The sequence below is a fragment of the Nilaparvata lugens genome, chromosome 5 (assembly GCF_014356525.2).
Source record: "Nilaparvata lugens isolate BPH chromosome 5, ASM1435652v1, whole genome shotgun sequence".
Lineage (NCBI taxonomy): Eukaryota > Metazoa > Arthropoda > Insecta > Hemiptera > Delphacidae > Nilaparvata > Nilaparvata lugens.
Window position 1 is genome coordinate 72870146 of NC_052508.1, and position 17638 is coordinate 72887783.

Below are 17638 nucleotides of genomic sequence, written 5' to 3' on the forward strand. Positions count from 1 at the left end.
CCATCGATGTTTTTTGGTCAACAATACATTACTTGATATCGACACAAAGTTAAAGGAATCTTCCACCAACTTATATCTTCTCTGTGATATCAATTGAAATTCTTCAATATTTTCAAGATATCGATGTTTACGATCGACAGTCGACACCACAGAATCTTGACATTGTCAGATTTGGTCTAATAAGATGATCCCTATTTATTCGGTGCATGGTGGGGAAAGATGAAATAAGCCACCTGCGAATTCCTGTCTGCTATATTTCTAATTAGGAAATCAAGGCTAGGCTGTTACCGTACCGAACTCAAATAGCTGAAAAAACTTTATAGGCGCTCGTATCTCAAATAGTAAAAATGATAACTTACCGGTACGGTACGGTAATGAAGTTTTTCCTTTGATAACTCTATAGTATCCAAATCAAAATACTTTCACCATAAAAAATAATACCAGTAAAAAGTTACACAAAAAGCAAGGTGAACTACTTTTAATGGAACCTACAAATTAATACGGCACCGTACATAATTTACAATTCTTTACATGTTGAGAACATAATTTCTTATTCTTCTAATTTTAAAAAGTTTATTGAAATTCAAATTAAAAAAGAATTAATTTATATTCCTAGTCAAATGTTAATTTCATATTCTTCCCAGTAAAATAATATTTGGTAGTTGGATTGATTTAAATATACAATAATTATATTGTAAATTCATCTAAAAACCATTACGGTACCGTACCTACCCTATTGATGAAAAGAATTCTCACCACAAGAAAACTTGAGAAGCTATAATATTTTCAAGTATTACGATTAATACGGTAGTAAATAGTACTGTGATAACTGGGAAATGGAAGTCTTTTCATTGACAAAAACTTTGAAAAAACAATCTATAAACTTTATTTGATAGAAACAATTGCTTCACATAATGGAATAACTTACTTTTCCAATAGCCTTACATCTTCCATCGTTTCTATATAATATCGAGTTCTATTCTATTTACATCCGCACCAACATAACGCTAGTTCAATAATAATACGTTTAAATTTAACATAAGTACCTAAACTATATTCATAACAACCTAACAATTGACAAATTTGATTTGAAGTGAGAATAAGATAGAACAACTAAGATTATAACAGCTTCACAAACGAAAACTTTAGTATTGCCTTAAAATCTAGCTTTAATGGACTTTAGAATACTATATAAGTCTAATATTGGACTTGAAATGTGATTAAAGTGTCAATTAAATTGAGGACAATATGGTCAACAATGAATAAATTATTGCAGTGGATAAATAATGGTGCAGCAGACTGTGATTTCTATATATCTTTTAATTTTTTTAGATTATTTTTAGTGTGGGTGAAGCTCAATGAAGCATGATTGAGTTTTAAGAAAAGAGTTCATCAATGATGTTGAAATAAGTCAAGATACATTCCAAAATATGCCTATTGCAACAGTTGTCTCAGTCTAAACGTCCCTTCATCCTATAATAGAGAACCATATACATGACATGCTAAGGCGTAAATCAATCTTCATATAACAAAGTCCTGACGAGAGTGAAATATTCGGATTATGTATAGTTTTTTATTGATTACAGTAACACTATGAAGTCAATATAGAATGAGTCTCTATTAAATTTGATATTTTTTCTAGACAAATTACTCTCATAGACATTATGTCTATCCCGCAAATGACTTCCCACCAACAAAAGTCATACGAATTCAATTTTTTCTACATAGTATAAATGAGTTGATGTAATGTAGGACACATGAGCTGTAGTCAAAAGGATTGATACAGTATCATGATTTTATTTATCGCTGCTATCCAGAGATTGTCAGTTTGGTGTAAGGGTAAGCATTCCTTTTTCCTCAATTAGGAGGTACTGGGTTCGATTCCCGGGCTGACAAATAATTTTTGTACAGAAGCGCTCATCGAATTTCCATCTAGCTGTTTACCCTGTTGTCAATATTTGCAATGGCAGAAGTCTTCGGGGTGATTTACAGCATTTAATTGGAATTTCGTTTAATAATAATAATTATTATTTATCATGGTTGACTACAGTGAATTGTAAGAATATTGAATAGAAAGTTCTTTAGCAATGTCTACATGTTCTGTGGTTGTGTGTGTAAAAATAAATAAATTGAATTGGAAAAAATGTACAGAATATTATTATGATAAACCAATGCTGAGATGATAAATTTGATGTTACCCACGGAGGTCAATACATGAATTTATTTAACGATATTAACATTATACAGTATTTACAAATAAGGCTAAAAAATGTAAAACATACTGTCTTAGCAACAATATTATTACAGAGTCGGGGAATGCATAAACAACACTAATTTTTAAAAATAGATGAAACATAATAAGTATAGACATACTGATATAATAATTCTATCGATTGGTAATCCTGGTAGAACACAACAAAAACATACATTTTGAATAAATAATATCTAACAGTAACGAATACTGATACAAATACATTCTTATAACTAGCGACATACATAAGTCCATAGATAGGGGGTTAACTGAAAATAGTCATAGGTATTTCCGATAATAATGCGAATTACTTGTTAATAAACACAAAAATAATTTCAAGATTTATTAGAAGTGAGTGGTAAAATTTTCTTTTTAACAGATTTCACAGTGTTTTCAACTATCTATTGCAGTTGAAAATTAATTGTTTTAGTTGTTCATTGCAGAGGTTAAATCGAGAACATTTAACTCTTAAAATTTCAGTTCGATTATTACAGATCAAGGGGTCTCAAGGAATCTTCAAAGAATCCAGGCACTTCTCATGTATACGTAGGCCAACTTTACAAATAACTGATTATTTTAACAAATAATTGAATACACCTGTTTCGTTCCAACGCTAAAGTCTAACGCCGGAGAGAGAGACTTAATTTTAACATTTTAGACAACCAATCGAATTGATTATATTGAATGAAAGTCAGATAAATAGGAATCGATTCAGAATAAAATTATAATTAGTTTCTAAAGCTGCGTTTACACCAAAGTTATTAACAAAATGTTAATAACTTAATCCTTATAGATTCTATTAGATTGAACATAGCTTATCATACACATGATGAAGATATGTGTTTGTCAAGTTCCGTTCAATCTAATAGAACCTATAGAGGATTACTTTGGTGTAAACGCGGCTTAAATGTATCAGATTTACAAGACATATTTTTAAAAATATCAAACAAAAATATTTTTCAACTTTTCCCATAAAAATATCAGAGTAAAAACACACTTTTTCGATTAAACATGTGTAGTGTTTACTGTTAATTTTAAAATATTATGTTTAATATAATTATTACACATTGACTTTTTCAAGAAACTCACTTTCTTTTCCAAAAGATAATATTTTCCGCTCGGGACATTTCATATAATAATAGACTTGTCCAATAATGTTGTATTTATTAGATACATCTAGTTTCAGTAATTTTGCAGTTTGCTCAAATACTCACACAATGCTCAATTTGACTAGAGAACAAGCTAAGTGTCATTGACTAAATACTCTCAGTTCACTAGAATTAATTTATTTATGTAGTGAATGCAAGTGCTTTAGACCCAAAACTATACAGGGTAATTATAGATTTGTGTTTCCTCTTAAGATTTAATGTTTATGTTTGAAAAATTCTCAAAAAACTCGAAGAAATCACTGATTATACTCAACACTTGACATAACTTTCAATTTGCATTCATATGCTAGACTACATTAAAAACTATCCATTAATTGAAGAATATTATGGCCCGGTTGCACAAAAGCCTGTTAAATTTTATCGCAATTAAATGCTACGAAAACCAATCGGAGAAGCGTTCTTATCAAAGAAGCCTTCTCTGATTGGCTCTCGAGGCATTTAATCATGATTAAAAATTAAAGTCTTTTGTACAACTGGACCTTTGATTATTCAATTACAATAGTAACACACAAATTAGTATGATCATTTTCAAGTCAAAATAATAGTTTTTTTTCAATGTATTTTTAAATTAATCAAAATAATGTATTTTTAAAGTTGAGATATTGAAAGAATACAGTAAAGCTGCGTTTACACCAAAGTTATTAACAGAATGTTAATCCTTATAGATTCTATTAGATTGAACAAAACTTATCATACACATGATGAACATATGTGTTTGTCAAGTTCCGTTCAATCTAATAGAATCTATAAGGATTTAGGCCCGCCGCAAAGTAGAACCACGCTAATCCACGAAAAGCAACCCACGCCGTGGGATGTTTCATAAATCATTGCTAGGCTTCTCTAGACATCTGTGTAATACATGCAATGAATAATCTACTTGTCAGCTGATTGATTATGAATAATTCTGAAGCAATGGTTTACAAGACATTCCACGGCGTGGGTTGCTTTTCGTGGATTAGCGTGGGTCTACTTTGCGGCGGGTCTAAGTCATTAACATTTTGTTGAAAATTTTGGTGTAAGTGTAAACGCAGCTTTACACCGTATGCTAGCTATTGCAACAGCAACGGGTTTGGAGAGAATAAAAATGCCCCTCATATATACAATATCAGTCAATACATAGGCTACTGCAATATTTTTTTAGAAATACCGAAGTACGGAAAGCTTGTCCCTGTGGCTACTAAAAAAATGAGTCGTGTCAATATTGATTGAATAATATTTTATTTATTCTTATGGATCACTGAAAACACAGTTTTTTGGTCACACCTACATTTATCAGATATTTGTACACAGTACTGCAGTTTCGTGTTGGAAACCAACACATCGTTTACACCAAATTTATTAACAAAACGTTAATAACTTAATCCTTATAAATTCTATTAGATTGAACACAACTTATCATACACATGATGAACATATGTGTTTGTCAAGTTCCGTTCAATCTAATAGAATCTATAAGGATTGAGCATTAACATTTTGTTAATAACTTTGGTGTAAACGTAGCTTAAGGGGAGTCGGAAGGGCCTATACCACGGAAGGGCCAATACCACCAATGTTAAATTGGCCAACTTCAATGTACCTTTTTGAGATTTCCACTAGAGATAAACTCACAATTTTTTTTTAAATGAAAGAATGCATCTTTATCTTCAATCTGATGGAAGGAATTTACTCGAAAATCATTTTTTTCTCTGAATACATTTCTTTAGAAAAATTGCATGCGATTCCTGAAAAAACTATATTTTCCATATAAATGTTCCTTTTTTGAGACTTCTGTTGAAGATAGAGCTTTGAAATTTTGCAGACATGTACAATAGGCATTACTCTAAAAGGTGATGAAGGCGATTTATCATATTTTCAATATTGACAGAGTTATTGATGATAAATACATTGAAATAATTGGAAAAAATATATTTTTCTAAAAAATGTATTTAGAGAAAAAATAATTTTAGAGTAAATTCCTCCCATCAGATTGAAGATAAATATGCATTCTTTCATTAATCTCCATTGGAAATCTCAAAAAGGTACATTGAAGTTGGCCAATTTAACATTGGTGGTATAGGCTCTTCGGACTCCCCTTAAGCTGTTTGTTTCAACACGAAACTGGAGTCCTATGTGCAAATCTAATAAATATGGATGACAGCCACACAGCTGAAGATATGTTGGTTCCAACACGAAACTGCAGTCCACTGTACAAGATAAAAATGGATGTGACAATACTAAATCTGCGTTTTTCCAATTATGGTGAAATTCCTCAATATCAATTCCTATTCGACAAATTTCATCAATTGAGAGAATTTGTGGAGGATTGTTACATTGTAAACTGAAAATGACAGATCTGTTAAGATGGAGAAATACTGGAATTGTTACACATTATTGAGAGAGAACATTCCGTGATCTGGGACAGGCAAAGTCACGTTTCATGAGACTGACACACAAAAATTCAATAAAATTTCCTAGCTCTTCTCAAATTTTATGCTACAAAAATAAGTAATCCATAATTGCACAATCTATCTACAGTAGTTGGTAAATTCGGTGACTCATGATAAAGATGTCGGTGTCGTGGACGTGGATGATGTGATGGTGAAAACAACACCGATCCGGAGGAAGAATCTCCTCAGGACGGACCTCAATTCTGGTTTCAAATCGAAGCAAACTAATTCGCACAGAAGCGGGTAGTAGTTGGAAGCATGCGCCGCAAACTACAACAAATAAAAAGAGACACAAAATTAACAAATGTTGAATACACATAGTAAATATATATTCAAAATGCATATAAATAAATATTCAAATGTACGTGATGAAATGCGGTTATGCGGTTAGAACTATAGAATAGAATATTCTTCTTCTCAAAGTACCGTCTCCATTTCGGAGGTTGGCAATCATCATGGCAATTTTTACCTTGTTCACAGCCGCTCTAAATAGGTCATTGGTTGTGCAATTAAACGCTTCCCTCAGGTTTCTCAACCAAGATATTCTTCTACGTCCCACCGAGCGCTTAGCAACTACTTTACTTTGGATTATGAGGTGCAGAATCATGTACTTGGGTCCTCTCATAATGTGTTCAAGGTATGTCAACATTCGTATTTTAATGTCACGCACAATATCTAGTTGCTTACCCATTCTTCTGAGAACTTCTACGTTCGTGACTCTATCCGTCCACGATATACGAAGTATCTGCCGGTAGCTCCACATTTCAAATGCTTGAAGTCTGGTCTCACATTCTCTATTTAGTGTCCATGCTTCCAACCCATACAAGAGAACAGGGAACACATAGAGACGGGTCCTCACCTCAAGAGACAAGTCACGAGCCGACAATAGAGGTCTCATTTTTACAGAGGAAGCTCTGGCCTTTTCAATTGTCATTTCTATTTCTGGCATGTGACTTGCATTGCAGCTGACGCGGGTTCCCAGATAGGTATATGCCTCTACCCGCTCTATCATATCCTGTCCAGCAAAAAGGTGCTCTTGTGGAATTTCTTGCTTTGTAATGACTATGTACTTTGTTTTCTTGGCATTTAATGTGAGCCCATATTCCTCACTTGTTCTTATCAGATTGCTTAGCATTCTTTGCTGGTCTACAATTTGCATTTCTTTGCATAGATAGAATAGAATAGAAACTATCTAAACTCGAAGCCCCGGTTTCTAGGACCCTTATTGAATCTAATGCACCAAGAATAAATCAAATGTATAGGTTTAATGCTCCATTAGATTTCAAATTAAAATTCTTTATTTGCCATAATACCATACAATTATTTTCAAAACATAGACAGATTTAAAAAGTGTCCTATTAATAGTGAGGTTCACGTTATATTGGCAGTGGAGAGACAGAACAACAGCGTTGCAGATTCACTGCTTTCTACAGAATATAGTTGATATCAGTATAACTGATGCTTTAAATTTTAGATTATATTTTATTAGTCGAAAAAATATTTTTCAACGATTAAATAATGATTTTTCATAATTGAGAATAAATTAGTATTTTGTTAATTCTATTTCTACATTGTTGAATGAATATTGTGTTAATTCTACAGGATATTTCAGAGAAACGGGAAATTTTGAAAGTTAAATAATTTCAAGAAAAACAAATGTTTCAATAAAGTTTTTCATATCATTCAATAGTGAAAATAATGTCATTTTAGAATGAATAATACCGTAACATTCAGTTTTTGAAGATGACATCTTGCAGGTGTGTTCCGCAAACATTCCTGAAGTCTCTTCATCACATTGTCCATGGTTTGGCGTAACATTACAATTGGAATTTGAAATCGCTTCTCGAATCTTGGCTTTCAATTCTTCAGAATTGATGCTTTGCTTCTGAAGCATCAGAATTTATGCTTTGCTTCTGAATCATCAGAATTGATGCTTTGCTTCTGAAGAATTGAAAGCCAAGATTCGAGAAGCGATTTCAAATTCCAGTTGTAATGTTACGTCAAACCATTGACAATGTGAAGAAGAGACTTCAGGAATGTTTGCGTAGAAAAGAAAAGGAACACACCTGCAAGATGTCATCTTCAAAAAATGAATGTTACGGTATTATTTATTCTAAAATGGCATTATTTTTACTATTGAATGATATGAAAAACATTATTGAAAGATTTGTTTTTCTTGAAATTATTTAACTTTCAAAATTTCCCGTTTCTCTGAAACACTCTGTATTTCTACATTGTTGGGAAACGATCTGGCAACTTAGCAGACGTAGACAAGGATAGCACTATCTGCTATGTCGACTGATACACAAGGATGGCAATACCAATGTTAATCACTGCAATTATAACGTAACCTCACTATAGAAACCGGGTACATATAGTTTAGATCTAACAAATCATTGAAAATGATTTGATTGATAAGAAATGCCATTCTTGTGGTTAAAGTGACTTGGTGTACTGAAATCTCTACGAACTGACATCCTCTCCATTTTTACTTTCCTTGCCCTATTACCATAGGTAAGGAAAGTATTGCTTTCTAAAAAAATTTAAGGTACCCTAATTTCATGTTTTCTATATGTTTCAAGGTCCCCTGAGTCCAAAAACATGATTTTTGGGTGTTGGTGTTGGTGTGTGTGTGTGTGTGTGTGTGTCTGTGAACACGATAACTCCATTCCTAATTAACCGATTGACTTGAAATTTTAAACTTAAGGTCCTTATACCATGAGGATCCGACAATAAGAGATTCAATAAAATTAAATTCAAAATGGCGGATAATGGCTGGAAAACCATGTTTTTCACGGTCTTCTCGAAAACGGCTCTAACGATTTTCTTCAAATTTATACCCTAGATAGCTATTTATAAGCCCTATCAACTAAAATGAGTCTCATTTCTGGGAAAATTGCAGGAGCTCCGTAATATTCCTGAGAAGAATGAATTTTGTTAAATTTCTATCACGATTTTCTCAAAAATGACTTCACCGATTTTTTTCAAGTTCATATCCTGTATAGTTATATATCAGCTCTATTACTGGCATGAGTCTCCTTCCTGAGAAACTAACAGGGGGTCCACCCCATCCTTGAAAAATTTACTTTGTAACCTCCTTCTCGTGCGTGAGGTAGGTAGATAGAGCAGATTATTCAAAAGAACACATGTTGATATTTTATTTGTAAAACAGCTGTTTTGACAACTTTTAAAAAATCCTCAAATTTCATAATTCAAACAAAGGAAAATGTACTCTGAAAACAATAACAATAGTATAATCGTAGTTCTAATTATTTAGCCGCCAATCGGCATTATGTTAATCCCCTAAATTATCCTCGTTTAAGAATGAGGCTTATAGATCAATGAGCAAGGAAAGTTGTGTGAGTGTAACACACCAGATTTTTGCTATAGTTGGCGCATCATGAAATGTGGACAGAGAAATGGAGTGGGACGATGCCGTGAAATACAGAGTGTTTGAAAAAGAACTCCCTAGTTTTAGGTATACATTTAATGTGAAATTAATGAAAAACTTCACCAACAAGTGCATACAATGAAAGAGAGAACCTTCAAGTTTTGTTCAACATCAGTACATTTCAACATGGGATCCTTTTGTTGCCCTGCACACGTCGATAAATGATATTCAAGTTCTAGCCATATATTCACCAACATATCTGGTGTAACTGTCCCAACCGCCGTGACTATTCTTTCCCGTAAATGGTTTATGTCTCGGATTTTTTCACTGTACACAACATGGACTTCGTGGTGGCCAAGCAATTGGACGAGCTCTCCCATCCACCTTCCCAGAAAGCGAGTGTCAACTGAAGGACTGTTCCCTGGCGCCATCTCAAGGTCAAGCAGGTCTGTCAACTGAAGGACTGTTCCCTGGCGCCGTCTCAAGGTCAAGCAGGTCTGCCAACTGCAGGGGGACAAAGCTTAGACAGTTGCTGAGTCAAACACCACAAACTAGAATAGTGTATATCACTTTTTACAGATTCTATGACACATCAAAACTAGGGAGTTCTTTTTCAAACAACCTGTACTTTTAAAAGGTTTTATTGAATTGCTTAGAACTATTAGGGCCGGTTTCCGAGCTCGGGATTTAGCTAAGTCCTAGACTTTAAACAGCTGGAGTCAGAAAATTGGCTTTCCAAAACGGGGCGTAGTCGCAGTCATTGTCATAGTAACGTTTGAATTAAATTTCGAAAAACTAGAAAATTGAACGCAGAATAAAATAGAGAAAAAATAGTGTAAAGTTTCAGCTAGTTTGAATTATTTGAGAATGTCTAATTTCGTTAAAGGAGAAATGTTTCCAATTATAGAAATGAGAGAATAAAAACTACGACTACTGTTATAAAAGCTGCGACTACGCCCCGTTTTGGAAAGCCAATTTTCTGACTCCAGCTGTTTAAAGTCTAGGACTTTCCGAGCTCGGAAACCGGCCTTTAATATTTTGAGTGTGACTGACTTACCCGGTCGTCGGGCATCTTGAGTATGCGCGTTAGCACCAACAGTAGGAGACAAGTCCAGGCGTCGCGATGCGCCTCCGACTGTAGACGCAGAAAGTAGTCGAGCGCCTCGCGACACACTAGCAGCAGCCGCGACTGCACGGCCGGCCACGCGGTCGCACGCGACTCGTCGCCGCACATCTTGAATAGCACGCGTAGCGCGCACGCCAGGCTCTGTGTCTCCTGTTGCAGCAGGTTTGGCTTCTCTGTGCCCTTGAAACCTAGCGAAACCGATGCAAGTTAGTTTACTACTAACGAAATCGATAGCACATTTACAAAATTATTACTCTCATATTAATAGACTCAGGAAATCCATATAAAAATTATTGCATAATATAGTAATAAAGAGAAACGATAGCATGAGAAGAGATAATAAAATATAGATAATAAGACAAGAGATAATAAAAGACATCGTCAACACAGATTTCAAGAGTATATTCGTGCAGGAGGAAGTCATCTTGAAGAAGTAATTGTCAAAAGTCTGGAGTGGCGCACTCACACAACTTTCCTTGCCGTTATGAAAATTGATTACCTGACGCTAGTGTTCACGCGCATCTCAAGTCTACTATTAAAAAATCTGAGCCAGCTGGTGACAGGACAATAACACTGGAGACACACGATGTCTGCTATCTCTTTATAGTGAATGATTTAAAAGAATCAACAGTTGCCAACAGTTTGCAATTAAATAATCACATTTTCTCGAACAAGTGCATACAATGAAAGAGAGAACCTTCAAGTTTTGTTCAACATCAGTACATTTCAACATGGGATCCTTTTGTTGCCCTGCACACGTCGATAAATGATATTCAAGTTCTAGCCATATATTCACCAACATATCCGGTGTAACTGTCCCAACCTCCGTGACTATTCTTTCCCGTACATGCTTTATGTCTCGGATTTTTTCACTGTACACAACATGGACTTCGTGGTGGCCAAGCAATTGGACGAGCTCTCCCATCCACCTTCCCAGAAAGCGAGTGTCAACTGAAGGACTGTTCCCTGGCGCCGTCTCAAGGTCAAGCAGGTCAGTCAACTGAAGGACTGTTCCCTGGCGCCGTCTCAAGGTCAAGCAGGTCTGCCAACTGCAGGGGGACAAAGCTTAGACAGTTGCTGAGTCAAACACCACAAACTAGAATAGTGTATATCACTTTTTACAGATTCTATGACACATCAAAACTAGGGAGTTCTTTTTCAAACAACCTGTACTTCTAAAAGGTTTTATTGAATTGCTTAGAACTATTAGGGCCGGTTTCCGAGCTCGGGATTTAGCTAAGTCCTAGACTTTAAACAGCTGGAGTCAGAAAATTGGCTTTCCAAAACGGGGCGTAGTCGCAGTCATTGGCTCATATGAGTAAAACCAGAGCAAATGCTCATGAGCAAGAGCATGAGGCATAAGGTTTTGCTCATGAGTAAAAGGTAGAAGCAAAAGCATTTGCTCATTTTTATATGAATAAGCTTTACCTTATACTCTTACCTTATGCTCCTAAACTCTGGAGCAAATGCTCACGTATTTTTAAGATTTTTCATCAGCTGATTCGCTTTCAGCTAAATATGCAAGTAGGGGGCACCGCTTGTGTTTGCGCCGACTGCTCTGTTTTCTATTTATGAATAGTTTTAGGTTAGTTCAGTTTAGAATTTAATAGCGTGAAAAAATGTCATCTCTATAATAATCTTTAGCATATTCTTATAATATCAATAGCCTTCTTATAATCGTCTACACTCTCATCTTCTTAAATGCCTATTTCCTATTTTGTGATGGCTATCTTTTTATCAGGTTATCAGGTTATCACTGGCTATCTTTTGTATTTATTCTTTTGTAGGAATAATGGTTGAATCTAAAAAGAGTTTTATAGTTCTGAACTATTAGTTGTGATCGTATCTGGTATAGTTTCCTCTTCCTCATACGAATTAGTTGAGCCATTGTACTATGAGCAAAAGGTGATAAGCTGCTCTAGACTAGACTCACCTTTTTTGAAGCATTTGCTTCAAAAGTTGAGCAAATGCTCTAGTTTATTCATACAATTTTGAGTATAAGCTTTTACTTTTGAGCAAATGCTCAAACTATTTTTTTGATGAGCATGAGCAAAAGGTTTTGCTCACGTTTATTCATAGAAAACGAAGCAAATGCTCCATATTTTAGAAGTATAAGCAAATGCTCAACTTTATTCATATGGCCCATTGTCATAGTCACGTTTGAATTAAATTTCGAAAAACTAGAAAATTGAACGCAAAATAAAATAGAGAAAAAATAGTGTAAAGTTTCAGCTAGTTTGAATTATTTGAGAATGTCTAATTTCGTTAAAGGAAAAACGTTTCCAATTATAGAAATGAGAAAATAAAAACTACGACTACTGTTATAAAAGCTGCGACTACGCCCCGTTTTGGAAAGCCAATTTTCTGACTCCAGCTGTTTAAAGTCTAGGACTTAGCTAAATCCCGAGCTCGGAAACCGGCCTTTAATATTTTGAGTGTGACTGACTTACCCGGTCGTCGGGCATCTTGAGTATGCGCGTTAGCACCAACAGTAGGAGACAAGTCCAGGCGTCGCGATGCGCCTCCGACTGTAGGCGCAGAAAGTAGTCGAGCGCCTCGCGACACACTAGCAGCAGCCGCGACTGCACGGCCGGCCACGCGGTCGCACGCGACTCGTCACCGCACATCTTGAATAGCACGCGTAGCGCGCACGCCAGGCTCTGTGTCTCCTGTTGCAGCAGGTTTGGCTTCTCTGTGCCCTTGAAACCTAGCGAAACCGATGCAAGTTAGTTTACTACTAACGAAATCGATAGCACATTTACAAAATTATTACTCTCATATTAATAGACTCAGGAAATCCATATAAAAATTATTGCATAATATAGTAATAAAGAGAAACGATAGCATGAGAAGAGATAATAAAAGATAGATAATAAGACAAGAGATAATAAAAGACATCGTCAACACAGATTTCTAGAGTATATTCGTGCAGGAGGAAGTCATCTTGAAGAAGTAATTGTCAAAAGTCTGGAGTGGCGCACTCACACAACTTTCCTTGCCGTTATGAAAATTGATCACCTGACGCTAGTGTTTACGCGCATTTCAAGTCTACTATTAAAAAATCTGAGCCAGCTGGTGACAGGACAATAACACTGGAGACACACGATGTCTGCTATCTCTTTATAGTGAATGATTTAATAGAATCAACAGTTGCCAACAGTTTGCAATTAAATAATCACATTTTCTCGAATGTCGAGCTTATTTTCAATTTTAGGTGAAAATGTTATTGAACATTAATTGTGGAGATTTTCATGCTTAATCTTTCCCACTTGGAATTTTTTGTTTAAATTGTATCTGAAGCCTGATAATTGGGAATCTAAAATCAAACTTTGAATAGATGGGGCGGAGCTCCTGAAATTTTTACAGATATGGGACTTGTGGCAGTTGATAGAACTTATCAATGATTATTTTAGGTATAAACTTGATCAAAATCGTTAGAGCCGTTTTCGAGAAAATCGCGAAAACCCTGTAAATTTCAATTGAGTCGAACAAAATAATCTGATTTGTTGACATGAGATGGTATATCATAATATTCAAAGTTAATAATTATTTTACAGTTCTAAGTGATTAGTGAGTGTTATTTTGTTATTCAATTTGGTTTGTAAATAATCTAAATTAAAACTTTTTTTGTTTTTAAATGTTGAGACTACGCCCCGTTTTGGAAAGCCAATTTTCTGACTCCAGCTGTTTAAAGTCTAGGACTTAGCTAAATCCCGAGCTCGGAAACCGGCCTTTAATATTTTGAGTGTGACTGACTTACCCGGTCGTCGGGCATCTTGAGTATGCGCGTTAGCACCAACAGTAGGAGACAAGTCCAGGCGTCGCGATGCGCCTCCGACTGTAGGCGCAGAAAGTAGTCGAGCGCCTCGCGACACACTAGCAGCAGCCGCGACTGCACGGCCGGCCACGCGGTCGCACGCGACTCGTCGCCGCACATCTTGAATAGCACGCGTAGCGCGCACGCCAGGCTCTGTGTCTCCTGTTGCAGCAGGTTTGGCTTCTCTGTGCCCTTGAAACCTAGCGAAACCGATGCAAGTTAGTTTACTACTAACGAAATCGATAGCACATTTACAAAATTATTACTCTCATATTAATAGACTCAGGAAATCCATATAAAAATTATTGCATAATATAGTAATAAAGAGAAACGATAGCATGAGAAGAGATAATAAATATAGATAATAAGACAAGAGATAATAAAAGACATCGTCAACACAGATTTCAAGAGTATATTCGTGCAGGAGGAAGTCATCTTGAAGAAGTAATTGTCAAAAGTCTGGAGTGGCGCACTCACACAACTTTCCTTGCCGTTATGAAAATTGATTACCTGACGCTAGTGTTCACGCGCATCTCAAGTCTACTATTAAAAAATCTGAGCCAGCTGGTGACAGGACAATAACACTGGAGACACACGATGTCTGCTATCTCTTTATAGTGAATGATTTAAAAGAATCAACAGTTGCCAACAGTTTGCAATTAAATAATCACATTTTCTCGAATGTCGAGCTTATTTTCAATTTTAGGTGAAAATGTTATTGAACATTAATTGTGGAGATTTTCATGCTAAATCTTTTCCACTTTGAATTTTTTGTTTAAATTGTATCTGAAGCCTGATAATTGGGAATCTAAAATCAAACTTTGAATAGATGGGGCGGAGCTCCTGAAATTTTTACAGATATGGGACTTGTGGCAGTTGATAGAATTTATCAGTGACTATTGTAGGTATAAACTTGATCAAAATCGTTAGAGCCGTTTTCGAGAAAATCGCGAAAAACCCTGTAAATTTTAATTGACTCGATCAAAATAATCTGTTTTGTTGACATGAGATGGTATATCATAATATTCAATTTTAATAATTATTTTACAGTTCTAAGTGATTAGTGAGTGTTATTTTGTTATTCAATTTGGTTTGTAAATAATCTAAATTAAAACTTTTTTTGTTTTTAAATGTTGAGACTGAAAATTGAACCTGAATTCAAGTGTATGGAACATAACCTAGGCTACTTTCTGAACTATTTATAGTGTATAAATCAAAATTCCGGGAAGAAACAGTTTTGAGCTGTGCATGTTACTCCTTCCCCAATCATTTCAAAGAATTGTGTTCTGTTTATCAATAGTTTATAAATAAATAACGAGTGAAGCTCGGTGCCCCGATATTGTAAGAATTAAACAAATAACAATTTTTATAAAAAGTTACTCATATTTATTAAAATTGAGTAGTTCTATAAAATAGAAGTGTTCAATTCCATTACTCAGTGGAAGAATTGGCCTGGTTTTCACTAGTAGAGTTAGTGGTCGAGTAACTGGCATACTAACTCTACCTATCTCGGTAGCTAGTTAGCTCACTCTACTCTACTTACTTGGTCGAGTAACTGTTTTCACTACAATTGAGAATAGTAGGTGAGGTGTGTTGTCTAGTGAACAGAACCAACCATAAAATGTCAATACTTTTTAATAAATTAACACTTGAACTTATTAACACTTTTCAATAAATTAATACTTTTTAATAAATAATAACAATTCTTCTTAAACTTGATAGCCTACGGCACGACTCTACTCTACTAGCTCGAGACTTCTTTCATTAGCATAGTAGTGGTAGAGTAGAGTGAGAAGCGGTGGTGGGGGAAGCAAGTGTTAGAGTACTATCCCTCGGTGCTATACCACTCTACTCTACTAAAAGCTAGTACTCTACCATGAACGTTTTCATTGGAAGAGTTCACAAGATAGTTGGTACTTGCCCAGGGAGCTCTACCACTAACTCTACTAATGAAAACCAGGCTACTAGCTCGAGACTGTTTTCATTAGCATAGTAGTGGTAGAGTAGAGTGAGAAGCGGTGGTGGGGGAAGGCGAGTGTTAGAGTACTATCCCACGGTGCTATACCACTCTATTAAAAACTAGTACTCTACCATGAACGTTTTCATTGGGAAAGTTCACAAGATAGTTAGTACTTGCCCAGGAAACTCTACGGGTGATTGTGGCTCCATCCATGAGTGAAATGAGCAAATTTCAAGCAGTAAAAAAAGTTCAAACTGTTCATCTGCTTTGTTTGTTCACATTTGAAATGTCATCATAACCTGACTTCTCATTAAAAATATTTTTGAATTCAAGATTTTTTAAATTCAGTCATACATTTATTCTAACTGAATAATTTGGAATGGACATCAACATTTCAAACACCAATTTAAGCCTTCAGTGATCCGTTGTAATATTGAAAAAGTGATGAGTATTTGTTTTTCTCGAAATTTCCTGATTTTAAAATTGTCATATGATTGATACAGCTCCAATATTTAGAATAACATATGCAAATTAAACCTTGAAATTTACCAATTTCACTCAGAGATGTTGCCACCACCACCCGCCTCTCCAATTTGCGTATACTATAATGAAAACCAGGCTTTAGGCGGGGTGCACACCGGAGAAACGCATTTCGTGAAGCTCTCTTTCATGAAACTTGTTTCATGCAATCCGTTTCACTCGCGCATGTATACAAAAGAAACGAAAGCTTAATCTTATCAGTCGATTGCGAGCATCTTTCGTTTCACATTTCCTGAAACTTGTTTCATGAAACGCGTTTCTCCGGTGTGCACCCCGCCTTAGAGTCTTGATTAAACAGAATATACTGCGTCGTACACCTCTTTCCTCCAATACAACTTAATTACTGTTCACTTGAACAAGTCGAAATGCAATTTGAAACAATTGACATACCTGCTTTCCACAGGAAATTCCTGCGCTCATGATCGTAGTTGAATGACTTGGCAGTTTGGACCGATGAGAATAAATGAAACACAATATACTGTATCGTACATCACTTTCCTCCAATTCAAGTACTAATTGATGTTTACATGAGTTTGTGGATTTGAGTGAAATTTTCAATATTTTTTTGCAATTGTGAAGGAAGAGTTTTGTTTGGATTCGTATTTGGAAATTGATCAATCTAATAAATTCAAAATTGTAGTAGATACATTTTTTGGACTCAAAATTGTATACGAATTATCATTTAAGTTACGTAAGTAGCATAACCTTTAGACTGTGTATTCCAAATTAAGGTTTGAAGCAGTTTTGGGCAAATGCCTGTTGTTTTTACCTGAATTGTATTTGCATATGAATAAATAAATAAATAAATAAATAAATAAATAATTAATTACTGTTAACTTGAACTAATCAAAATGCAATTTGAATGAGACTTTAGAGTATTGATGAAACATAATAAACTGCACCTCATATAGTTCACCTCTTTCCTCCAATTCAAGTACTACTTAATTACTGTTCACTT

The 17638-nt window shown here is 35.1% G+C and overlaps 1 protein-coding gene across 2 annotated transcripts in view; it reads right to left on the reverse strand.

The window, feature by feature from the left end:
• Positions 1-4568: 4568 nt before the first annotated feature.
• The window catches only part of LOC111047939 (brefeldin A-inhibited guanine nucleotide-exchange protein 1), a 130775-nt gene continuing 117705 nt past the window's right edge, over positions 4569-17638 (reverse strand). Inside the window, exons 29-30 of one of the 2 annotated variants that reach the window (XM_039429243.1) lie at positions 14124-14380; positions 4569-6116 (exon numbers count right to left, since the gene is read on the reverse strand). In XM_039429243.1, coding sequence (XP_039285177.1) covers positions 5955-6116; positions 14124-14380 — 419 coding nt within the window. In that variant the 3' untranslated portion in view covers positions 4569-5954. The remainder of the gene's footprint in view (positions 6117-14123; positions 14381-17638) is intronic. The other variant, XM_039429244.1, reaches the window with a different exon arrangement.